Here is a 26,123-nt window from a genome sequence, read left to right on the forward strand (position 1 = left end):
GCCTGCTGCAGTGGCTCGGAGGTTAGCGCTACCGAGATGGGGGATTAGGGTTCGATCCCGGCTATGGCAGCTGCTTTTGGATGGAACGCAAGGTGCTCGTGCACTGTCGGTGAACTCTAACGAACCCCAGGTGGTCAAAATTATTCATGGCCGGTTGGTTTGGGACTTTAAGCCCCATAAACCATATGCATGACGGGAGCTGAAGACTGAGAGCATGAAACCAGCTCATCCTATTCTACTTGAACATGGCGTTGGTTTAGATTCGGCGTCGGTCTCACTGTACCGGACAGTGCCCGCTGTCTTTGTGGGCTCTTTTTTCTGACTTTTGTTTTCCACCCTGCTCCGTACACTTTGAAGGTGTCCAGCAGTCTAACTGTATCTCTCTCTTACCACGCTCCACTGGCAGTATAATCGTCAGCTGCAATAAGTCAAAATAAACAAAATTCCATCACAAATTTCATCACTGTCCCATGCGTTCGAGCAGTCCCATAAAAGCACACATTCTCAGATGTACGACTTGATAGAGTAACACGTTTCCAGATGTACAACTTGATAGAGGCAGGTGCCATTGCGTGCCTTCATCTGCCTTCTTTCCTGCCTGCCTTTCTTGAAGCCCTGTGGATTCTGGACACCTGTCTGCCTTCAACCACGCCTCCTTGGCCTGCTGTCAATGTGTTCGCGAACGCCTCATCCAGTTCCCCACATCAGAATTCCTGTTCCCTTAACACTGATTGGAAAGCGCCATCGACAACGTTGTCTCCCGCCCACTCACCTTTAAAAGAACTATAATCACCTTCGACCATATGTGGCCTCGGAGGCTGTGCCAGGCACAGTTATCGAATCCCTTCCTGTTCATATCATGCAGGTTAGTGAATCAGAAAGTACTTTTGCAAAATAATCCAGTAATTATTTCCTTATGCAGCTGCCGAGCCCACAGTGTTTTATTGTTGTTGCTACTTAGTGCTATCAAGTTTTACGGTGTCTGTTACTACTTTCTGGTGACATTGAAATGAACCCCGGTTCTGACAAGTTTGAGGCCGAATTGAGGAATCTGTCTGACTGCCAGTCAAAGCTGCTCACGGATATCCAAGACACGAATGGTTTCACTCAACAGAGCAATATCCGACCTCAATAATCGCCTTACTGAACCACGGCCGGTCTCGAGGGAGAGCGAGCGCTCTTATTACGGCCTTCTCAATCGCCGCGGGAACAATGGGAACTTTTCTCCTTGAGTTACGCTCTCCGCCGCCGCAAGGGGCGCGACTTGCTCATTGTTCGCTCTGCATCTGCTTCAGCAGTGGCGCGTGGCTTTTGCCTGGTGTTGCGCTGTCGCTCGCGGGTTTTGTGGCGAGTGCAGCCCCGAAATGAAAGAACACAGAAGGTAGATGCTGCAGCGGCATGTCAGCGTACTACACACGTGAACGAAGTCTTTATATAAAAAACACTGTCGCTCTGCAAATGTTCAACAAGCATATACATTGCAGCATGGTAGCTACTCTTGTCCATTTTATTCCAAATTTTTTCCAAGCCTGTATAAGAATAGCAATAAAAAAAAACTGAATGAGCAGTGATCCCATCGTAGCTTCTTCAAGGCTAACATTACAGCAACTCGTCTGCAACAGCAAAACCATCCTTCAGCGCTAGATGCGAAACCATCCATATGTAGCCTCTGAAGATGAAAATAATTTCATAAAAATGTAATGTAAGTTGCATAATGCTTGCATGATATTGTTACGAAGCGGCAAGCCGATGAAGACAGGAGACAGAACATGACCGATGACGATGGTAGATGACGTTTAATGAATGTTCGCGGGCCTAGCACGAGCGCTCCTGCCCGCGCCACTGCCCGCTTCTTCTTCCTTGTCCGTAACATGACCCGGGGCCACCGAGCGATCGTCCCGATCGTGGACGAGGAAGTTTAGCGATGTTAATGATTTTATGGCATGATGATGAACGTGTCTGGATGCTTGAAGAAGAAGAGGAAGAAGGAAGAATAGAACGGCTTGCCGGTACGATGTCTGATGCGTGGGTGATCCGCCTCCCTTGGAGCTGTCAACCATCCGTCACCAGAGTCCATGGGACCGATGGCTCGAGGTCACGTCGGGCAGCTTGGGCGGGGGTTGCGTGTTCGTGTCCATCGGTTTCTTCGGGTCATTTGGGTCTTTCGGGTCCTTCATCTCAGTTCTGATCGGTATGTCTCTTCTCTTGCCTTCAGGTCTGGGCTGGGGGCTGGGCGGTGGTAGTTGTTCAGGTCTGGGCTTGAAGGGCTGGGGCGAAGCTGCTCGGCAATGTCCCTGGGCCCTCGGTGATGGTCCCGGCTTGAAGATGGTGTCGATGCTCCAAGGCGAGGATGGGGATGCCGTACGCCGCACCTCCAACCAAATGTTACGAAGCGGCAAGCCGATGAAGACAGGAGACAGAACATGACCGATGACGATGGTAGATGACGTTTAATGAATGTTCGCGGGCCTAGCGCGAGCGCTCCTGCCCGCGCCACTGCCCGCTTCTTCTTCCTTGTCGTCCGTAACAATATAAAGTATTAGTATAACAGTCAAAAGTAAATGCTGTAAGGTTGAGTTTTCAATGTTATTATAATTTATATATTAGCAAATGTATTGTATTATACACATAATTTTAATTTTGCAAATAAACCCTGTTTTAATGAAATTTTACATGATATTGTGCTTATTATGAAAACAATACAGAAATGGTTTGATATTCATGACACCACTTGTGCTGGAAGCGGTAAAAAGAGGCCAATAAATGATGCAGCTGGTGATACTCGATTGCAGTGGCTGACAAACGAGTTCACTTGCTATACCAAAAGCACCCAAGAAACTTCTAAAGCGTTAAAGAAGGAAGCTTTCACTGAAGAAACATTTCAAGAAACGATGTTCATCACGAGTCTACTGTACAAGTGGTAGAATACCTCCTGGGAAAAGATGTCGGCTTCGTCATCACCAGGAAACTCAATAGTGACCCATTGAAGCTCTCTTTGGGAAAGTAAGGCTAATGTGTGGAGAGAACAAATGCTAGATGCAAGGGCCGTAACAGCGGCACTTGACTACGTTGTCAAAACGGACGTTTCACCTCGGGGCAAACTCAAGGCAGTTTTCGTCGATGCCGAAAAAATCATTTCTGCTCTCCCGCAATCAATAACCGAGGAAATGTAGGAATTGTGGTGGCATCTCCTGTCATCTCATTACCCACTGTCTCATATTCATGTTTCGCTTACATACATTGGTAAGTTATTCAGTGACATCGGGTGTGACGCTTGCGCTATCCTTCTTGAAACTAGCGAAAGAAGCAGCCCCATGTACTGTCTTCTATGAGGACAAGAATTCTAGTGGACTACATTATCCGAAACCAGAGTTTGTTGCCCTATTGAACAAGGTTTTCTTTTAAAAAAAGGGCTCTCATGCACCTACCACACACAAATGTTCTCGAAGTACTTAGAATCTTGATTCAAGCAGCACTTGAGAGTTCACCATTGCTGAGTTAGTTGTCCGGAAGTAATTGACAACAGCTATGCTATAAGGTCCGCTGCTTTGATATGTGAAAAATTTCTCAGAATCCTTCTTGTCAATTATGCCAAGAAAGTGACAGACAAGAATTACAGGCCAGCTCCATATATGCACAAACCGTCCAGGAAGATATTTAGATTGCAAATTTTCTGGCCCCACGCTTTGATGAAGAGATGAACATGTATAGTACAATGTGTAACTTTGAAGGACAATTTTTTATTGTTTGCTGCTCTTTTCAATCATGCATAAATGTTGATGCCTATTTTCTTGATTAAAAGTTGTTGTTTATCTATGTATTAAACCGACTATGTCTGTTACACAAGTGCGTCAGTCGCGATACTACATATACATATTCTGTCTTTCAGCTGACTGATTTGTTTTAAAGAAGCTACAAATAGCCCACTCCACTAGACAACTGAAATTTTAACTATATGCGTAAATTGTGTTCCTTACTCTGAGTCTGAGACACGCCATGAATTTTCACCGATGCCTCTTTTGCTCTAAACAAAAACGGCAGCGGCTGACAGAATCTCCACTCAACAGTTCGCCTTGCACTCATGTCAGGTCGCGCTACACCTGCTTACAGCTTTCAAGGGCACACTGCATAGCCTGGTAAATTTATTTCTGTACAAAGTTTAGGGGCAAAAAATGTTGCATTAAGTGTAACAGCTTCATTCAACCGTGCTCGGCAGCACTGACGAAGGCGCGCGCATGAGCAGATTGTTGACTGTATTTTATTCCTCGTACAAGGTAAATCTTAGACGCTGATTACGGCGTCTTTGTATAAACCATAAGGGGTGAAATGTCAGGACCTGCAACTGATGCTGGCTGAGCGAAGAGTGCGCATTTCCTTTGCGCGTGAACGGCGGTAGCAGAGGAGCAGCAGTGGGGCGGTGGCGACCCCACCGAGGCGCGGTGGGAGGTGGAAACAGACCCCATTGGTGAGGCCGTAAGAGAAGAGAAGCGCGCTCTCCCTCGAGACCGGCCGCGACTGAACTTGGAACAATATCGTCAGGCTGTGCCTATAATTCAATCAGACCCAGACACAGTGCAAACAACCGCTGACCAGACTGCTCGCTTGGTTCACAACTAGAACTTCACCTCGATGATGGTGAAAACTGCTCGTGCAAAGAATAATCTTATTTTTTATTGTCTACCTGATCCGTTTCCACGTGAATCATTCGCAGAATCCAAAAAACTTGTGATTGATCACTGCCTAGGACACCTGGAGATAGCTTTAGATACCAGATATTGAAGCGGCCACCGTCTCGGCCATCATGACTCAAACCATCAACACCCTATTATGTCAGATTCACACCATTCAAGACCAAAGACAATATTCTTTACAACGGGCATAGATTTAAGGGAACAGACTGTGGTGTCAGTTGTTCCTGCCACGTTCAAAATATTCGCAAGCAATTGGTTGCATTCGCAAAGGGAAAGTCTGCAAAATTTTCCCTTCGCTTTAAGACGCTTCACATCGGTTCCAAACGGTATTTCTTTGACGAGATATCACAATCTGTTAAAGAAATCGTCCAACATCAGAATGAAATCGCATAGCAGGTATCTCTTCGTAGCCAGTATTCACACTCCCATCGTTCAACTTCGCACCCCCCAACCAACTGGCTTTTCGGTAATCTTTACAAATATACACAGCTTCATTCCAAAAAGCCAGCTTGTGTCTAACCTCGTTTAATCGTCGGACAGTAACATACTTGTTCTGAGACATGGCTCAATATTAACATCAGCGATTCTGAAATCTTACAAGACCTGCTGAACTTTCGCCTTTTTCGCACAGACTGCAACGGGTCGCGAGGAGGAGGCGTTCTGATAGCCATTAATCAAGAACTACCATTCACTCTTGTAAACGTCACATCCAACCTAGAAATTTTATGGCTAATATACCGCAATGCACGGATAACAACACTAAATGGCACCTGTTACCGACAGCCTCATAATAGCCCTGACTTTCCCTGTAAACTTAATGTTCTGTTACAACTCACAGCTAGGTATCCCAGCGCAACGATTATTTCTTTTTTTTGGTGACTATCTATTAACTGGCATCATGAAGCTTACACTACCATAGCTCAGGAACCTAGTGAATTTGTTGATGTGTGCCTCAACTTTAATTTTTCACAATTAATAACTCAACCAACACGCGTCACTGAGACATCAGAAAACATTCTAGATTTGATTTTGTCCAATAACCCCGAGACTTTAACTTCTATTACTTATCTGAGAGAAATCAGCAATCACAAAACTAATTCACGCAACGTTTAATATTTCCCCCAAAATAAGAAATGTAGCAAAAAAAAAAAAATAAGGCTTTACAACAAAGCTGACTACACAGCAATAAATAATGAACTACTAACCCTTTTTTTTTTCCCGATTTCAAGCACCGCTTCCATCACAACAAGGTCCACAAAAATTGGTCCATCTTCAAGAATAAAGTTAATCATCTAACCAACAAATATATGCCCACGTGCACTAACAAAGCTGATAACTGATTTTTTTTTCAGTCGTTTGAGTGCCTTGTTAAACCAAGGCACTCAAACGACTAAAAAATAAAAAGCAACGGTTCTTCCGCGCAGAGAAGCTTAGGCCAAGTGCAGCTGCATGGGAAAAATATTACATGACTGAAGTTGAATATTTGTGGCGATCAAAAGCACAAAACGTTCCTTTCTTCATACCGACCTACCGAGAATGATAACCAATAATCCAAGAAAATTTTGGCAGCTGGTAAACCCACAACAATCCCGCGATATCACCCTTACTAACGACAATGGCGAAGTAGTCCATGATACAGAGTGTGCCTTTTTGTTTAACACGGCCTTTTCATCTGTCTCCAAGGTTGCGTGTGATGAACCATCGTTCTCACTACTTTTCTGCTACCAAACTGGAGATGCCAGCCATCACTTTTCATCCAAACACCATTTTGCGCATAATTGATAAATTAAAAAATTCATCATCAGCTGGAACCGACGAAATTACTTCAAAGTTTCTCAACTATACCCACTGCAGGACAAAGGCCTTTCCCAAATTCCTCCAATTAACCCGGTCCTGTGCTAGCTGCATCCACTTGACCCCTGCGAACTTCTTAACCTCATCCGCCCACCTAAATTTCTGCCGCCCCCTGCTACGCTTTCCTTCCCTTGGAATCCAGTTTGTTGCCCTAAGCGACCATCGGTTATCCTTTCTTCGCGCTAAATGTCCTGCCCATGACCATTTCTTCTTCTCGATTTCCATTAGGATGTCAGTGACTTATTTCTCTGACCCACTCTGCACGTTTCCTATCTCGTAACATTATCCGTACCATTTTTCGTTCCATAGCCCTCTGGATTGTCCTCAACTTAAGTAGAACCCTCTTTGTTAGCTTCCACGTTTTAGACCCATAGGTAAGTACAGGTAAGATGCAACTGTTGTATACTTTCCTCTTGAGCGATACCAGCAAGCTGCTAGTCATAATCAGGGGGTGCTTGCCAAATGAGCTCCATCCCAGTCTTATTCTTCTTGTTATTTCCCTTTCATGGTACAGATCTGCGGATACTACCTGTCCTAAATAGATATATTTGCATACTTAAAAGTTGCCAGGGTCAGTTTCCAATGGCGGCCTGTCCAGCAGAGCCAGAGATTCTTAGCACCCCTCACTGCGTCACAGGTCTGACCGCCGTTGGTGACTGAGGGCCGGGGTTTTGTAGGACTAATCATGGGAGGTTGTAGCCAATTATTGCACCAGGGTGGCCAATTCCTGTTCTGGTGAGGGAGTGAGTTGTCGGAGGTGTTCACCGATATCGGGTCGCACCCCAAACCCTTCAGCTTCTTCCCAAACCAACTCCACCAAAAACGCTTCTTCTAAATTTCTATGCTTGTTGTTTTCGCAATCACTTACCACAGGTATCATCCAGGATGAATGGAAGGTGGGAACGTCGTTCCAGTATTCAAATCAGGTAAAAAGGATTCACCCCTCAACTATCGCTCCATTTCACTAACTAGTATCTCTTGCAAACTCATAGAGCACATAATATACGAGGTGTGACACAAAAAAAACGAGACTGGTCCAATAAATTACTGTACTTGCTGAATCAGTTCTCTGCGACATTATCACCTTCAAAGTAGTCGCCTTCAGCATTCACACACTTCTGCATTCGGTGCTGCCACTGCTGGTAACCGTTCTGGAATGAGGTTTTTGGACGGCTCTTCAGGAGATTCTCCGTTTTTGCCTGAACCTTTTCAAATGAGGTAAAGTTGGTTCCCTTTAAGCAAGATTTAACTTTAGGAAATAAAAAAAAAGTTGCATGGAGCCAAACCAGGTGAATAAAGGAGGATGCTTCATCACATTAATGTTTTTGCTGGTCAGAAACTACTTGACAGATACGCGTAGGGCCGCGTGAGCGGGTGCATTGTCCTGGTGCAACAGCCATTCATTACTGCACAACTGTAACCTTTTTTTCCTAATTTTTTCATGAAGTCTTTTTAGTACTTCAATGTAGTAGTGTTGATTAACAGTCTGACCACTGGGAACCCACTCAATAATTACAATTCCACTCTTTTTTTAAGCTACACACTTAGTCTCGTTTCTTTTGTGTCACACCTCGTACTCTCAAATAATGCAGCACCTTGATTCCATAAATTTTTTCTTTCCATCCCAAAATGGATTTCGAAAGGGTCATTCATGCGAGACGCAACTTGCTACGTTCATTCATGATTTCCATTCTAATCTCGATGCTAACATACAGACTGATCCCATCTTCTTAGACTTCGCCAAAGTATTAGATAAAGTTCCTCATAAACGCCTACTATTAAAGCTTTCCTGACTTAACTTGCACCCAGACATTATTTCATAGGTACGCGAATTCCTCACGCATCCCTCACAGTCTGTTATCGTCAATAACTGCTCCTCTAACCATATGCCAGTTACTTCAGGCATTCCACAAGGAACTGTCCTTGGCCCACTCTTATTCTTAGTTTATATTATTGATTTACCACAAAATCTATCCTGTACAGTCAGTCTATTCACCGACGATTGCATTATTTATACCACAGTTACTAATGTAAATGATCAGATATTCTTTCAGGAGAACCTTAACCACATTCAGGCTTGGTGTAATATCTGGCAGATGATCCTTAACCTGACTAACGCACGCTCATGTCTTTTCATCGCCGTTGCAACCTGTATTTATTGGCATATACAATTTCTGATCTTCCTGTCCAACTTGTTCCATCATATACATACCTAGGCGTTACTATCAGCAGAAACCTGTCATGACGCGAGCATGCAACAAACCTAATCTCAACTGCGAATAAAAAACTAGCTTTCTTAAAATTAGTCACCTTCACCAGGTTCCTCAAGATATAAAGTTACTTGCCTACAAATAGGTGTTGCACTCTTCGGTTTAAACCGAAAAACACCGATGAATTTATGCCGAAAGCATTTTAAAATATTCGGTTTAAACTGAAAAAGGCCAGTACCTTTTCATGCACACCGCAAATTCTCGATGACAGGAGAAAATTACAACAGTGTGCTATCCATAGGCACGATGTGAGACAGTTAGTATGTTGGAGTCAGTGGGATCAGTGGTTTAAGTACAGTGGTTGAAGGTTCTGAGGCATTTTTCATGGTCTCATGAATGGGGAAAGAATGAGTGGCAGCCATGCTTCCCGACCCTCATAGATATGTCAAGCGTTTGAGAAGGGGCGCCTGCGGCGAGGCAGGCACTTCGAGGGGCGAAGGATAGACCAGAGAATTTGCAGCACAAATGTATCCAGGAAATCACGGAGACCAAAGCCCGCCAGTCTCTTGCCATGCGACACTTCTCAGACACAAGCCGAGAGAAGCACGTTTGTTTTCTAAGTGATTTGGTTTACGCAAACATTTGATCGTAATAAATAATAATTTAGTTACTCATTTGTCAAATGTGTGAATTTATCTTTTACATATGCGTTTTGCCTGAACACTAATTTTCATAATGGCAATAGCATTTTCTTCAAGGTTCTTAGCTATATATATGACCAACTGTACATTAAATAAACGTGCATAAAACAACATTAAATTAAAAAAAAGCCAAAATGTACGCTCTATGTCACTTAACTGTACATGGATGCCTTTATCTCCCCCCCCCCCCCCCCCAAAAAAAAAAAAAAGATATTTCTTCAGCAGCAAATTTGTTAATTAAAAGTACACAGTGGTAAACGCTAGTTCACTGTTAGACGCACACCACACACCGCACACCACAGAACGATGTCAGCTAAGCCTGAGCGTCGTCTTCTTCCCTTCTTCACATCAGCATGTCGTCGTCATCACGCTACTGTGCTCCGTAACAATATTAACCGAAAAAAAAAAAAAAAAGAATTGTGTTTGCAAATAAACACCGTAAAAAGTCAGCCAAATTCTCAGAAAATAAAAACCGAGAACTCCAACTCCTACCTACAAATCATTAATCCAGTTGAAACTTGAGTATGCATCTGCCATTTGGAACTCGCCACAAGCATGCCTTATTGAATCTTTAGAAGCCGTACAAAACAGAGCTGCTAGTTTTATTCATAGCACATATTCATAAGAGATCAGCGTCTCATCTCTCAAACAGCAATCCCAATTTACCATGTCCATCCGTCGCCACATTTCTAGCCTGTGCTTGTATCCCAAATTTTACTTTTCCCATCTGAAACAGAAGCCATACATCTGTGTGCCTCCATCACGCATGTCTCATCGCATCGGTCATCCGTTTAGAGTTTCACGTCAACGTGCTCGTACGACTACTTTTTTGAAGTCATTCTTCCTCCTAACCTTCCCCACGAAATCGCAGCCATCACCTGCCTATCCACCTTCCTAGACAAAGTCACATTGCACTTGTCACCATGAAAATGATTTATGCACTTATGTTAGTCCCACCCCTTATTTAATACCCCAAAAAGACTTTAGCAAAATAAAAATGAAATGAAATCAAGGCTGTCAAGAGTATGCAAGGTTACAGGTATGCACATATTTGACCTGTTCTCTCCCCACCAGTTCATTATGGATATGACCTTCATGAGGCACAACAAAGTTCCTTTTGGTACACCGTGAAAATAATGTGGCAACAACAGAATGGCGCAATATAGGTTACAGGTATGCACATATTTGACCTGTTCTCTCCCCAACAGTTTATTATGGATATGAACTTCATGAGGCACAACAAAGTTCCTTTTGGTACACCGTGAAAATAATGTGGCAACAACAGGATGGCGCAATATATTATTGCCGTGAAGACATCGCCAGCTTGTTCACATATTTTGCAGCAACGCAGGCAGTGAAATGAGTTCATGTGCAAGGTTTGAGTCTTGTCATTTTTCTTGGCAGAGCAACTCTTCTATCCTCGGGGAAAGCAGCATGTGCTTGCAAGACAATCTATTCTATGAAGCGCTTTATATGTAAGCACTTTCATCCATTTTTTTTCGCCGATTGACCGAAGGAATATTAAGACAACACCCATAGTCACTGCTTCAAAAATATACATCTGTGTCAAAGCAGCAATATTTGGGACTCGCTTGCCTTTACACAAAATCTAGGCTGCAGCATACAGCATTGCACAGCGACGTTTTTGACAGCCGCTTCCAAGTCCACTAATAAAAGTAGTTTTAGTGTTGCCATCTGTTCTGGACTGCCCTTTGTAAACAGCCCATAGAATCACCATTCACATCTGCAGCTAAAAAGTGAAATTGAAGACCTCATCAGCCTCAAGACCTCACAAACCCCAACCTTACATTTCACTGCTGGGAGGTCACGCTTAATATTCCATTCATTCTATAAGCACCTGTAATAATCATACACATTTTCACACGAGGCAAACAAGTTTATTCTAAGAATATGGGTACACACCATGAACAAACAGTGCTTGGATCAATCCCAGAGTGCAGGAAATGAGTTGACGGAATGCCTGTACTCTACCTCCAGGTGTATGAGCCTGCAGCAGAGCCATAAAAGAAAAAATCAAATTCCATTAGATTTCAAATAGTTGCCAAAACACTTTTATAAATAATGACTATTCAAAACAGCACAGATAGGAAGAGTCTACGACTTGATTGAAGTTTAGTTTTTTTTTTATGATAACATGACCTGCTATTTAGTAATCACAAGTGGTTATTGGCCCATGTTGCACAAGTGAGTGAGCTGGTAGTTCATGACATTAGAATGGCCACAACAGTAAGAAGGAAGCAACTAGCGAGATGCCCGTGGTCTGAAGAGTGTGCACTTGCACGCGTGTGGCTAGGTATAGCAACAAAGGCAGTGCATTCATGCCATCGTGCTAGTGCTCCCAACAGATTATTACTACACTTTTCCTTTTTACAACACATCGCTGCTGCTTTTACTTCAACCAATAGGCATTTTTCCGGTAGTATATCACCCTAACGGCGACCACTCATAACAACAAATTTGCCCGGTGGGAAGTAGACACTTGCGTACAAGCATCGCGAATTCTTTTACTTTTTGTATTTTGTAAATAATGTACAAAGCTCCCGCTTTGTTCAGGTTTCTGTGTTCAGGTTTCAGTGTTGATATAGAAGACTATATTACTCACAAGGGAATTATGAATGCGGTTAAAAAATGTATCACCGAGGAGAATGATGAAGTAGGTTTCAAAGGTCACTGCGGAGTTTCTATTGACTCTTTCCTGGAACTGTTGTCCTTTTATTTGAGATCAACATATGTAGGTTGGCAAGGCGACACTTATGTACAAAAAAGGGGAATTTGTATTGGATCGAAGGTGGCGCCTGTGTTGAGCAATATATGTTTGGGTGAAGTTGATAGACAAATTAGTAAACATGTTGATGGTTTAGTGACACACCTTCCGATATGTAGATGTTTTTAGTGTTAAAGAAAAAAGACAACTTCAACAGGAGAATGGCAGACATCTTAAAGCTGTTTCGGAAGTGTGCAAAAGGTAGGTCTTTCACTTTTGAAGTACCGTCGAACGATTATAATTGGTTCATAGGAAGGGAAAGGCGCAGTATCTGTCACACTTGCTATGTGGACACCTGAACCGCGCCGTAAGGGAAGGGATGAAGGTGGGAGTGAAAGTGGAAAGAGAGAAAGGGGAGCCGTAGTGGAGGGCTACGGAGTAATTTCGACCACCTGGGGATCTTTAACGTGCGCTGACATCGCACAGCACACGGAACCGTCGAACGATACTCTCCGGTTTCTGAGCATAAAACTGTTTTTCAAACACGACCACTCATGTTTCATGTACTCCCAGCGGTCCCAAAAGCAGGCGTTAAACTATTCTGCTGGACACTCAAAAATTGTAAAAAATGGAATTGCCAATAGTTGCAATTCGCTCAAGCTTACTGAGCTAATGTCATCATTGCATTCATGATAGTGTATTGCTACAGGTTCGTAGGATAAAAACCGCAGGATTCCCGGATTTGGTAATCTCGGCAACATGTGAAAAACTTTTGCAGATGATTAGGAAGGATTTTCCAATTAAAATAAGGGCCGACGCACAGAAGAAAAAACTAGCGGTGATTCCCTACATGCATAAAATTGCATAAGTTAGGTGGGCTCTGCTGTGCTATTAGGAACAGCTAGAAAAGGACAAACAATAGTAACCTGTTTAAATGCTAGGTTTTGCTCAGGTCGAGATTGGTAGATTGCGACTGCGCTGTAGTGTACGAAATTCCCCTGTCATGCAATAAGGTATAAATAGGTCAACCGAGTCGGTGCATAAACATTCGTCTGCGTGAACAACTCAAGTCGCTGTTGGACACACGATATTCTCACCTGAAAGATCATTGTAGTGCTTGTGGAAAAGAGGGAAAAAAGAAAAACAAAAGTTGCTGCCCCTTGGCTTCAAAAACAAAGATTTTGCTTCACCACAGGGACAAAACGACCAGAGAAATAACTGAGCCTCAGTACATCAGCAAGAAGCAGTTGCAGTGTATCAGCCAGCCTTCCTTAGTGATGGATAAAGAGGTTTCTTTTCTGGATAATGTTTTGTGATAATTTATACTTGGTAAAACGAGTCGCTGGGAGGGTGGGGGGCGTGTATGTTTCGCCTTGCTTGATAGGCCTTTAACGTGGTTGATGAAGGAAAAAGTATCTCTTGAATTTGCCTGGTCAAGGGTTCCATTCTTTGTAACATCATGTGACATATTTTTTGTATAAGAATCCGCTTTCTTCTTAATAAAAAGTTAGTTGCGAGTCAGCTCTCATCTGTTGTGCTTCTCTTCTTGTGTGCTTCGTGTCTTCACGTTGTACCACCCACTATACAAGGTTACTTGAGACCAAATATTTATTATGCTCCATGCTCCTATAGGTTTCAAAAGTTTTGTTTCTATTAAGCTCACAGCAAGATGTGCTACACCTCTGCCACCGGTGCGCTGCCATCATTCCCGTGTTCAGCTAAATTTGATAGAAAACTGATGATACCATCAGCAGCCGATGCAATTTTCTCTCCATCCCATCGGAACGCCATTTGCTTTTAATGCCAAAACCATTACTAGCCCCTTTACATGCAATTCCGTCCATGACCGTTGTTGACCGCAATGGTTCTAAATGATGAGCCATCACACTGTCGCCAGGCACAGCGCAGCTCAGTAACATTAGGCATGCGGCCAAGCGCGATACAGGAGAATCAAATGGTGTGACATTTCGGAAAAGCCACGGCAATAACCATTTAATGCCAAGCGCACTGAAAGGCCACCCTTCAGCAGAGATCGAAGGCAAAGCTAGTGAACCTTTTACATCTACTGCGGCAGCCATTTTTGAAGCAGCTTTGGAGCAGGATTGAGCAGGGAAAGCAGTTTGGATCAGAATGAAGCAGCGCTTCCAACTATGTGCCTCTCTACATTTAAAATAAAAAAAGAAAAAGGTAGATTTCAGAAAGCAGATTAAAGAAAGTTGATTGGTTGCAATGGCCTGCATTTCAAGTCTGTTGTTAGTGTCGTCATCTGAATGGAGTAATTGTCAAGAACAGATGCCAGTGTAGTAGAAACTGCGAGCGGCGACACGCAGTTCCAGCATCAAAGTGTGTTGCTGGGCGAGTTAGTGACTGATCATAATAGAAAAAAATAGCGCAGGAGACGGGACAAGGAAGCTCTCGTGTTGTCTACTTCATTGTCCCGTGTCCAGAGTCATTTTCTTCTACCACGACGCAGTTCCAGCATTTCCACTCATCACGCGAGGCTGAAAAACGATGCTTTCAAAATGATGCAAACCGGAGATACGGGCCTATGATAAATTATCATTCCACTATGCATGTGGCAATGCCAGTTTTGCTTTCATAAATGGTAGCTTCAGTAAGAAACTAAATGACGAGAAGCAAGCATAGCATGGCATATTTCACAATATTGGTCCGATTCCCCAACTTAAGCTCAGAGATATTTTTCAGAGCAAGAACTGCAGTTTTTTTCTCTCTTAACATCGCCACATCCAGGATACGCGGTTCTGCCTTTAAACGCAACATATTTGCTCCATTTAGTCCCAATAAAAGAAATGACAGGCACGTACCAGAAGAGTAGTGGTGACCAGGCCCACGTGACTGTTCACCAAGGATTTGCTGCCTGCAAGCAAAAACAAAGGCAGTGGGGAATGAAGGAATGGGAATGTGGCGATCCGGCCCTTGCCTGAACGCTGTTGCAACAGATGCCATAGTTGGTAGAGCATGACAAGCTCACACCGGTAGCGCATGGGTAGGGACACTTGTGGGGGCATGCAAACGCCGCTACAGCAGGGAGAAAAACCCCTTCGCTGAACTTGTGTCACAGTTGCCGCAACCATGCGAGAGGCGACGGAACTGCTTGATGCTATGGTATGACACATATCTCGTCACATGTATGACACCATGTGTCAATAAATGTTGCGATGCAACTATGTGTCCGCAACTGTCAACACACGCTTTCGATTATAACACCTATTTGACAGCCATGAAGAGCACTGAAGATGGCTGTTTCAAACAACAATACAGCTTCTGTGCGTACATATCTGAATGAAGCTCTGCATTCACATGCCATGATAAAGGCACATTATGTGCCTTAGTGCTTATTTCATGGTTGTTTTAGACTTCAGCATATGCCAAAGTAAAATGCTCAATAGGGTTTTTCATATTTCAGCTCAAATCAAGCTTCTCTTTGCGATATCTCCATCCATGGTTGTCAGAGTGTTTATCCATCTTATCCACCAACAGCCCTTGAATTTGAAAGCCAGCTTGAAGCTGGTATTCATTGCAGCCAGTCCCTTCCCCAGCACTGCTCAAGGGTGCAGTGTTACTATTAACAAAAGCTGGCAATGGGAACAACACTCACCAAAACAATCCACAAGTTAACTGTTGAGCTGCTGTATTGGATACTGTAGGTGAGCTTCTTCATGGCTCTGGAGGGCTACAAACCCAAGCGGCACGATCAGTTCCTCTGGTTCATTACAGCCACACTAACATTCTCATCGGTCACACTTCACAGCAACCGAGACAGCCTTGTCTAGGAAAAAAAAGAATGCAGGAAGATGGTTCTGCTGCCTCAGGATGTACGGTGTGACTCACAAATGAGCAGCAAAAGTGAGAACTTCCATCTTGGGCTGATAAGAAGTTCTAATGTGCTTCGTCGACCAATAGAGGGCCAAAATGGTCTCCATTGAGTAGAAAAGCTGGACAAAACCCTGTGTGGTTGTCAGGAAGCGCTCGATAGCAAAAGGGGTGGTGCACCATCATCAATAGCCAGGGAGTAGGGTTGTAGCTGGAAAGCCACAAGCACTTCGCGCAGTAGATGAATTCCTTGCAACAGCGGAAAGGATGGCAGACTGAACACTTCCTGGGCACTCGAAATACCCGCTTGTAGCCTTGAGAGGAAATGGATTGGAAGAGCTTCAAGTTGGCCAACCAGGCTGAAAAGGGAAGGTTGCTGCAGCTTTCAAAAGAAACTGCACTTGCTGGCTAAATTCCTTGCATCTCTCCCTGACACCGTTGACAGCAACCAGAGTCACTCACACTGGTAGCTGTGCTGCATAAATGTTGTAAAGCATTGTTCTTTTACTAACTGAAAACATCTAAATTGTGCTGCAAAAGAAAGAAAAAAAAAAGCTGAATTCCAGACACTAACCAGTACCTTAAAAAATCGGGATTCCTCCATCCAGTACATCATCTGCTGCCTTGACAAACTGAAGTTCTTTGATGGCATTTCCATGCTTGTTGCCACAATATTGCCAAGTTTGTTGGTGACATTTTGATACTTAGTGGAGTATGCTGGGTAGCATCCCATGTACGTTGACCCCGATGACATCAGTGGTGTTGGTGGTCTTTAATAAGACAAAGCTCACTCGATCATCTGAGAGACGAAGACAACGCTCGGCCACGCACCAAGATATGGTTCAGCCAAGTGGTGGCGAGTGGCAGCAATGTGGCAGTGTTCCCATGCCGTTTTTGTTCCTACATTCTTGGCTTGTCTTAGCAGCTGAAATAAAAAATGCAGACCAGCTGAGACTAGAAGATGAGAATAGCATGCTGCTTCTGCAAAAACAAAACTGGCATTCCAGTGTCTTGTGATATCAGGGCGGAGGCATTAGTTTGGTCTTGTATAACTTTTGCAACAAGCATGATGTTTGTTGAAGTTTCTTCTGTGCTTGTCTAGAAAGTGCGATAACATGCTTGTTTGCGAAAACTTTCCCAAAATGCTAATGACGTGAGGAGTCAGTCCCTTGACCTTACATCTACAAAGATGACAATGATGCTTTTCAAACTAATGCTGTGCAAGTATAGCAGAGCGTCCCGTACTGGTTAGATATTCACGGTGCTGAGGTGTTCCACAATGCTGGGCTTAGAATATATTGGAAGCAGGTTAAACCTCTGTCATCCCAGTGAATTACTGTTGCCGTCACATTCATGCGCTGAGTGCTCCAATACCAACCAATGGCCAAGTGATCTGCTTCAGTAGCTGCCAGCATCACAACCTACCGGCCACTGGCAGGTCACAGTGATGAGCTTCTTCCCACTGCAGCTTGACTGAAGGGACATTGATGCCACATGATCGGCATTCTTTCATCCCAGACCTGATTTGTGTTGAAAGGCACGGCCGGTGTCCCTAGTGGAAGCATATGGGTGGTCATTAGGGGTTCTCCAAAGGTCAGCATTCTTTGCACCGTACCAAGAAACCATGGATGGGCGGGACTGCTGCTATGGTCACAGTGGATGCGGCATATACAGCTCCTAATGCCACCTCAAGGAATGCCTCTGCAGTGATGTGAGTCATAGAATGAAGTTTTCTGGTTGAGAAAGTTCCTGTCCGCTGCATCTGACTTCCTTGAGCCTTGGCATGTGAGCCAGCTGTTAAGGATACCAACAGATGGTGCAACTCTTCCTGGGCAATTTCACAGACAATCAGCGGCAAGATTATTTATACAAGCAATGCGCCAAACTTCTGGACGAGCAGGAAGGCTTTGGCAAGCGAGTAACAAAACATGTTCTAGCCCATTCACAAAATTGTCCGAGTGCACCAAGTTGGCCTGGAGAGATTTCCACTGTTCTAGAGTTCTTGGAAAAAACTGCACTTGCACATGTACTTGCAGTCAACAATTGCTGCATGCTTGAATGCCAGCAGTATTTTTTTTTTTTTATTCGAGGAGTTTGCCATCAGGCATAGTAAAAAAGGAGCGGGGAGTAGGAGGAAACTAAAAGAAAGAGTGCGAACAGGTCTCCCTTAAATAATCACACAGGTTGCCGATAAACTGATTGTTCAGCATCCAGTTCCTGTAATCACAATCACGGTGCCACCGCAGGCCTACTTTCCATAGGTACCACTGTCTCAAGGATGCCGCAGCTGGACAGGTCCACAATAGATGCTTTGCATCGCACAGTTCCGGTGAAGCTACACAATGAGGGCACTTTTCGGTCACTTGTAAGCGTTGGTCACGCCACCGATGACGCACAGAAGGGGTCAGAGCCGCTCCTGCCCGAATCCAGCGGCTGTGTGAGGGTGCATTTTTTCAGCGTGAACCGGAAGTTCACACTGGCGGGCCCTGGCATCCAAAGTCTACAATGACTTCAGAAGTGAACTCAGCCAACACCTGTGGCTGATTACCAGCCTTGCAGAGGGCTCCTCTTTGATGCATTGCATCAAAATGTTGGCCCTTTCTGCAGATATATTGCGGCTAGTGTACCTTAATGGTCACCTCATTTCTTTGGCATACGCCATGATTCCGGGACATAGCCAGAAGGGTGGAGTTTCAGTGTCAGAACACCGCCCGAAATTTTCTCAGAGCTGCCTCCCCTCCTCCGATACCTTCTCATTTTGGCCTTTCTTTTTCTGTCCAGAGGCGTATAGCCACCCCTCCCTCTGAAATTTGAAAAGTGACTAAGCCACTGCCACAACTGCCCCATTTAGATGCTGGGACACCAAAAGCAGCAACCTGACTTCCACGCAGTGTGTCCTTGAAGTTCAGCAGAAATACTTCATGGTTTACGTGCCAAGTGTGGGCTAGTCCTTCTGAAGCACAAAGGGATGCCTTTGCAGGGCTGTACCAGTTCAGCGTTGACACATGGTTGAAAGAACCCAACCACCCTTGAGTTGATCACGGGGCCAACGAAACATCAAGGGCACCAAGTGAGCACTGGGCTCTTTTTCCTGGGGCACAATGGGTCCATTTTGTCCACCAGACGTCGCGGCCTTGTGAAGACAGCACTGGAGCCATGACCTTCAGCACTCTGCGACGCAGGATGTGGCAACGTTGGGGGATGCCCGACAATGGCTCCAGGAGGTGATCCTATACCTTGGCAATGAGCACTGCTCATTTGCAGCAAGAAGTGGGGAGGATAGATAGATGCCAAGCGCAGAGGCATGGCCAGGTGGTATCCACGTCTTGCACTGCGTTGAAACTGCCCTATCGTAGCCTCCAGTCACAAAATCCAGATGAGAAAAAAATGAAGTCCTGGAAGGCTGTGATGCAGCAGGCTGCTGCCTCATGTTGGTCAACACCTTGCCTCCGTTTTCCCAGACACCATGGCAGCTTCTCCTTGAAGCCACCATGTTTCTGGCTTAGCTTTCACATGCCGTTGCAAGGTGCACCGGAGTCACGCAGACCTGGTCTGCTATGGTGCAGTTGATAATCCTGCAGGTCTCACTTAGGCCCTTCCTTACTTGGAGATGCAAGATATGCTGGAAGATGCCCACAGTCGAAGAGCTGTCATGTAGAAGGTACGAGCACTTGGCATGTGCAGTTTCCCAAGGTAGCTTTGCTGCAGCTAAGGTTGCCAGCAGATGAGGAGGTGAGCACTGCTTTGACGGTCATCCAGCAGGGCTGGGACAGATGAAGCAGGTTTCGGAGCATGGGTGAAGCTATACATGTGCACTCTAAAGCATGTGCTGAGGATATACAATAATTCTGGAGTAGTAACATGAGCAATCTGGTACAACTTCCAGTGAAAATACTTAAACCTCAATTAAAGTAAACACTAATCTCTCAAAACATCACTGAGGTCAATTGAGTGACTTGAGTGACAAAATTAAGATATATGAATATCTCGCCAGCGGGAGTTTGAGAGATTAGTGTTCTTGGACAGGGTGACATTTGAGCAATCACTAAAATATTTTTTTCACCCCAGTGTTTATAAATCTGCCTCTGCCATCAGCCAGCAATTGGCGCAACCCACAGGTCTTGCACCATGCTGCAAGTAAATTTCCGTGCTTGTGTCCTGCATACCTCTCAATGCTGATCCTTGTTGCAATAACAGTACGCCAAGGCACATCACAATGCTGGCAAGGTGCAATAAGGCACCTTGGAAAACCCTCAATACACAACAATTTTACATCTTTCTAATGAGATGCACCACAAACGTCATGATATGGCTAGCTCTGAGAATTTTGCTTCTGTCATTCTTTTATTTTTATTTTTGGCCTAGCAGTTGTGTATAGGCTAGGGTTGCCTTTCATGATGCAACCACAGGAGCACAGATGTGCGCCTTGCCTGTGCTGCTATCCACCAGATACTTGTTTCCATGCATGCTATTGCATGGTACCGAGTGGATGTGACCACTGGAACGACGCTTGCTTGCCTTCGTCGCCACTCATGTGATGCGATAGCAAACCTGTGTGGTGCCGCATATTGTGATCAGAGACCATCCAATGCATTGCTTTACATGAAAGCCTCAGCATTTCCAAGCGTGTGCTTTATTTTTGGTATGCTGGTAGTCATGCTGATGCAACTAGTGAGCCCCATTTTGAAATGCCACAAAAGATGGCCCAAAGCTCAAATGAACAAGAAATTTAAATATTTCCAATATACGAATACTTTAAACTGCAGTGTGAACTGAACTGAATAGCAAGCATTCTTTCAAGGCTATTCGAAATTTCGAATAATATCAAAAACCTCTTCATGAACCAGGAAATTGTAATATATACATGACAATTTGTCATTCCCCTTGCCTGCCCTACATGAAGAATATTCTCCCACACTCTGTCGTGGTCAACCACCTACACCTTCACATCCTGGCCTCTTACTTGGATTGATTGCAGAGAGGGAGTGAGAGAGGCGCAAATGTAGCCCTGCGCGTGTCCCCTTCTTCACCCCTCTCGTCTCCTCATGGGTAGCATCAGCAGTAGAGAAAGACGATGAAGCGATGCGAGCGGATGACGCTACTGGGAAAGCAATTCTTTTGAAGAGATCATCAGCAAACAGCTTGGCCCGCTGGCGATCCCTTGGTGTGTTATTCTTCTCAGCCACATATGTGGTCAGAGCTAGCAGTACGGCCTTGGCACTGACCGCACTAGAACCCCGTACATACTAGAAAGAAATTGGCCTTGCGACACCATTTCGGCCAATTGGAACCGCATGGTGCAGAAAGCGCTTGTTTTAAAATGGAGCATTTGATGCAGCTGTGCATACCTTGGACACTGGGAAGAAGGCTGGCATGAATGTTTAAGGCACACTTCAGCCAGCATATTCATCCAAATTGGACTTCCACAGGAAGCCATGACTGCCGCACGATTCGATGAGTGGGAGAGGTGCCCAACACGAGTGAGAAATAGCCGCAGAGCTAGAATGCTGACACTGCACTATAGTCAGGGCAGGTCCAGACAGTAGATGGAGTGTATGCAACAGTGAATTGCCAAGGAAGTTACAGATGCCTGCTGGGGAAAGAGCGAAAGAATGTTTAGTGCGTAAATTTGCGGCAGGAACCATTTTACTGGTGCTGCACTGTCGCAGGCAGGGTTCATCTGGTGCTCAGTCTGGTTCCGACGATGCGACGTTCACGCTTGGCAGTGGCCAAGAGCTACTTCTGCCGTCCGTAGCCCCAGCAGAAATACTGCTAGTGTACATCCTGCGCAGGTTGTTTTTACAGTACAGCTGCGACGTCGTGTTGTGCGCGGTGTTACCGCCTGTTCCACTTAGTTGGGCCACAGGATGATTCTGACACTGCATCAACTCTGGACCCAACAATTTGCTTTTCTCCTTGGTTCTCTCTTAGGCTGTGCAACGGCTCTGGCATCACGTCAGCTCTGTCGTCAGGTTACCGCTGAAGCTCAGCTTGTAGTTGAAGCTTCACAAAATGGCTCTCGCCACAAAACCCTTTAAACATGCAATGCGCAGCTTTTGCCGACATCTGCCTGTGGCAAAGAGTTTTCTCTACCAAACAAGACTACCCATGCAGTCTATTCCCTGAAGCCAGCGAAATCAACAGTGCATGAGCAGCATAGCAGGTTCTCTGGAAGAGCCCATACTGAATGATTTTCCCTACCCCAGAAGACTGTTCATGGAAGTCAATTCCATGCACAAATAGGTGAGTGTGTAGCACCATAGTATGCTAAAAAGGAATATTTGAAAAGTGTGTAGAGGAACCCAAAACAAAGTAGCATATTTTGCGGCCAAAACTGATCACAGAGCGTCGGCAGTAACATTTTGAGGGAGCATACAAGCACAGTGACTGAAGGCAGTCATCATGCTGGCTGCACAATTTTCTTCATGCTCAAGAGCTATATTGCCACTTTCTTCAGAAATAGGCTCCCACTCAGGTGGCTCAGCGCCTGTAGCGTTTGGATGTTGAGCACCAAGTCGTGGGATTGAATCTCAGCTGTGATGGCAGAGATTCTGCCCCATGCTGTGATGGCAATACACAACAATGTCAGTGTGATGTGCCATGTTTGCACACGTTGAAAGAAGACCAGGTGGTAGAATTTGTTCCCAGGCTCCTCTCCACAAGGTGACCTCGTTCTTGATCCCCTCCCTTAACACTGTGGACCCGCTGTCAAGCCACCTTGACACACTTAATGTGCCTTTCTCTACAAGAAGCTCATCCCAGCCACGAACACATCGTCATCATCTCAGTAAGGTCCGCTATTCCATGAAAGGAGTGAACAAGTGGAGCTTCCAAAGAAGTGCTGCTGCAGCTCAATAGGCCCACCACAACCAGTAACAGCTAGCGGTAATTTTCCTGCAAGATTTTGTGTGTCCCTGGAACCGCAGTAACGATAGGTAACCACTCGTCTAGATACTGACCCTCTGCAAATTTATGTAACATCTTTCCAGAAAGGACTTGGCTAGCACCAAATGCAACAAAGGGCATATTTCCCGCAAACAAGTTGTGTGTGCAGCATAAGAAAGTTTTTCAAGGGCTTCCCCTTCCATTTTTTTTTTTTTTTACTAGAACTGGTGGAATGTGTTGATTTAGAGACAACACACTTTGCCATCCAACCGTTGGGCCAAAAACTTAGCATGAATGGACTACAATTCATGCCGTCACCTCTAGTTCTATAGGAAATGTTCCTGTTTATCAGATAGGTTTTGCAAACCAGCAGGCCACAAGAGACAATCACTCATTAATAAACTGCTATGACGGCCTTATTCACGCATATATCCAGATACTGCAGCTGACATTTTGACTGATACTGCAGAAACCATTGAAAGCATAAATGAAAACTGTGAGCCTCACGTTGCAGCAGCCCTGACAGCTTCAGCTTTGGCGATGGCAGCCCTAGCAGCGCGGGCAGTGTCGTTGTACTGCTCGTCACAGTCTTGTGAATTCCACCGGCTGGTGTTACGCTTCCTTTCCGGCGAAGGACTTCTTGACCGGCCGGCCCGCCGTGTCCTGCCGGCAGGTGGCGCTGCACTGCCGGCAGCTGCATTTGCCGACAGCAAACCTGGCGCAGCGGCTGCTAGGGATGCAGCGATGATGTCAGGTCGTGTGGCCTGAAGCACACGGAGCGCAGCAATGACATCCTGCTGCGTTGGTCCCGCTGCAGCCGCTTCAAGGCCAGAATCACGGGCCTTGACCCGATCGCGGTGCAGCTTTCCATCCTTGTGAGTTCTCCAGCGGATCACCAGCGTTCCACATATGGGGCAGAGACTTTTCATCTCTTCTTCGGTGTATGTGGCCTTGGGCTCGTTGGGATGTCTGTCCTCCAGAGTGCAACCCCGGAACGGCTCCTCGACCGCATCCGGTGGCATACCTTTCTCAGGACGGGCCTGATCCCGCCACTTTTCGCGTGACACGTATGAGATAGGCACCTCGCCAATCTGCACCGTCCACGTGCTGACTGAATGCATGGCAGGCTTATCCCTCGATCCTCCTTCGTTGTCTGTAGCAGCGACAGCAGCAGGGGGCCGGTGAACTGCTGCTGCTGCTGCAGCCCTTGCTGCAAGCATCTCCCTCGATGGATATGAGTCCGTTTCCGGAGCGAGCGAGGATGGCGCTGTCCTGAAAGAAGGCTGGGTTACAGGTCGGGATGTGGGTGCAAAGGACCCATCTTTGGCAGCAGGTCCAGCTGCATTCCTGAATCCAGGGGGTCCATGGTTGTGGAATGTTCCCCGCGCTCTGTACCCTCCACGTCCCTGACCGTCATACCTCCGGCTTGTCATCCTGCAAACATGGGAGAGAAGATCCTAGATCCACAGTTTGACATAACACACTGCTAATTTGGCGATGAACTTACGCTACAGCAGAACTCTGATTGGTCGAAATCATACTGGAGCACACAAAAATGCCTTTTGTGGCGCAGAATAGTTAGTGTTAGGTGCAGAATTATAAATATTGTCAGACACGAAGTTTGCTTTTGATCCTAAAGAGGAGCGGCAAGCTTCTACCCAGCTGAAGACGACAGATGATGAATGTCTACAGAAAAAGAAGAGTTCTGCATATAGTATTTACATTCTTTCCCCAGCCGAACGAAAAAGGACCACCCTGGGCAGAGAGATGAAGGGCAGCAGAAAGCACATTTCAAATGCTACGTGTGCGCTATCTTGGGGCTGAGACAGCGATGGTCAAGAACAGGAGGTGCTGGGGCAATATGACAGTTCACAGGGGGACATTCGTTTCGATTACCCTATACGAGCCAATAAGGCAGTTGAGGAATTTTTTTCACAAGACTGGGGTGTGCACATGGGTGGCCATAGTAGCACTTAATCCCAAAGGTAGAAAGACAATGCATGGTGGGGCAAACCACAGCTTTTTTTTTGTGAGCCTTAGCTGGCTTGAGTGTTAAGGTGTGCAAGCTCACGGGAATGAGTAAAATGAGAAAGAACTGTTCGTGGGAGGGTGCTGCAAAAGGTTTTAGAGTTGAGAAGAAATATGTTTCCAGGGTGGAGAGGAGGGAAGTAGGGAAAAAATGGAGACCAGACAAATGGTTCACTCAACGGCAGTATTGTAAAAAAAATGTGACAAACAAGAGCAGGGAGTCCCAGTTGGTGTAACCAGGGTGAATGCAGGTAGACACCATACCTGAAATTAAAGAGTTCTGTGAGACCACTGGTCTTGGGGTGGCAGGCAGACACAGCTTCGCACACTGTGCTCGAGGCATGAAGTACTTCTGCGAGGACGGTGGTGAGAAAAGGTCCAAGGAGGAGATGAATTGGCACCAAGGAAAGGAAATATGGCACGGAGAAAGAAACTGGCGACTTCGGCAGTGAGCTGGAAAGAAGAGCAGCGGTTTCAACCTAATGGATGAGGTGGTCGACAACAGTAATGACCCAGCGGTAGTCTGCCGAAGAGCAGGGCCCATTCATATTGATACCGGCAACTTTTAAAGAAGGGAAAGACATAAACAGGTTGCAGCAGACCTGTCGGAGGAGACAAACTGTTTTAATCATTGGCAAGGGATGCGAGATGTGACGTAAATAAATACAGAGGTCAAAAGGCCAGGCCAGAAGAAATGGTTTTTGATGCACTATAAGGTTTTCTGGTAGCCAAGGTGGCCAGCGGCAGGGTCGCCATAAAACACTTGCAGAACAGTAAATAGCAGGCATATATACGTGGCCGAAAGGGCTGTAGTGCGAAACAAGATTGCCATTGAGCAACTGGAAGTTGCTGCAGTCAGCTTACCAACTGGAGGTTGCAGAGCTGACGATGTAGCTGGGATTATAAATTATAAATTAAAGGTGGCAAAGCAACACACACGCACACATCTTGAACATAGCTTATCTTATACTATATGATCCTGAATGTGTTCCTTTCACATGCGCCGGCAGTGATATATATGTACTTTTTTCTGCGTAATAAATAAATTGTGAGTGGCGCTCTGTCCCGTTCTTTTTTTCTTGTATTCGTGTGGGTTGTTTTGGCGCCTTTAATTTATAATGAATAGACACCAACTAGCCCAACAAGAAGTTCTCTTAAGATATAGCTGGGAGGAGTACGAGTAGCATTGCTAAGG

The 26,123-nt window shown here is 45.3% G+C and overlaps 1 protein-coding gene across 4 annotated transcripts in view; it reads right to left on the reverse strand.

Moving 5' to 3' along the window:
• Positions 1–11,314: 11,314 nt before the first annotated feature.
• Positions 11,315–26,123, reverse strand: part of LOC146180235 (uncharacterized) — a 35,640-nt gene continuing 20,831 nt past the window's right edge. For 2 of the 4 annotated variants that reach the window (XM_084579447.1, XM_084579446.1), the window contains 3 exons: positions 23,408–24,334; positions 15,007–15,059; positions 11,315–11,464 (listed from right to left, as the gene is read on the reverse strand). In XM_084579447.1, the coding sequence (XP_084435573.1) occupies positions 11,445–11,464; positions 15,007–15,059; positions 23,408–24,333 (999 nt within the window). In that variant the 5' untranslated portion in view covers position 24,334 and the 3' untranslated portion in view covers positions 11,315–11,444. Of the gene's footprint in view, positions 11,465–15,006; positions 15,060–23,407; positions 24,335–25,192; positions 25,382–26,123 lie in introns of all 4 variants that reach the window. The other 2 variants (XM_084579445.1, XM_084579448.1) reach the window with 2 other exon arrangements.

This window comes from Amblyomma maculatum, chromosome 9, assembly GCF_055883805.1.
Source record: "Amblyomma maculatum isolate TAMU_Amacu chromosome 9, ASM5588380v1, whole genome shotgun sequence".
NCBI lineage: Eukaryota > Metazoa > Arthropoda > Arachnida > Ixodida > Ixodidae > Amblyomma > Amblyomma maculatum.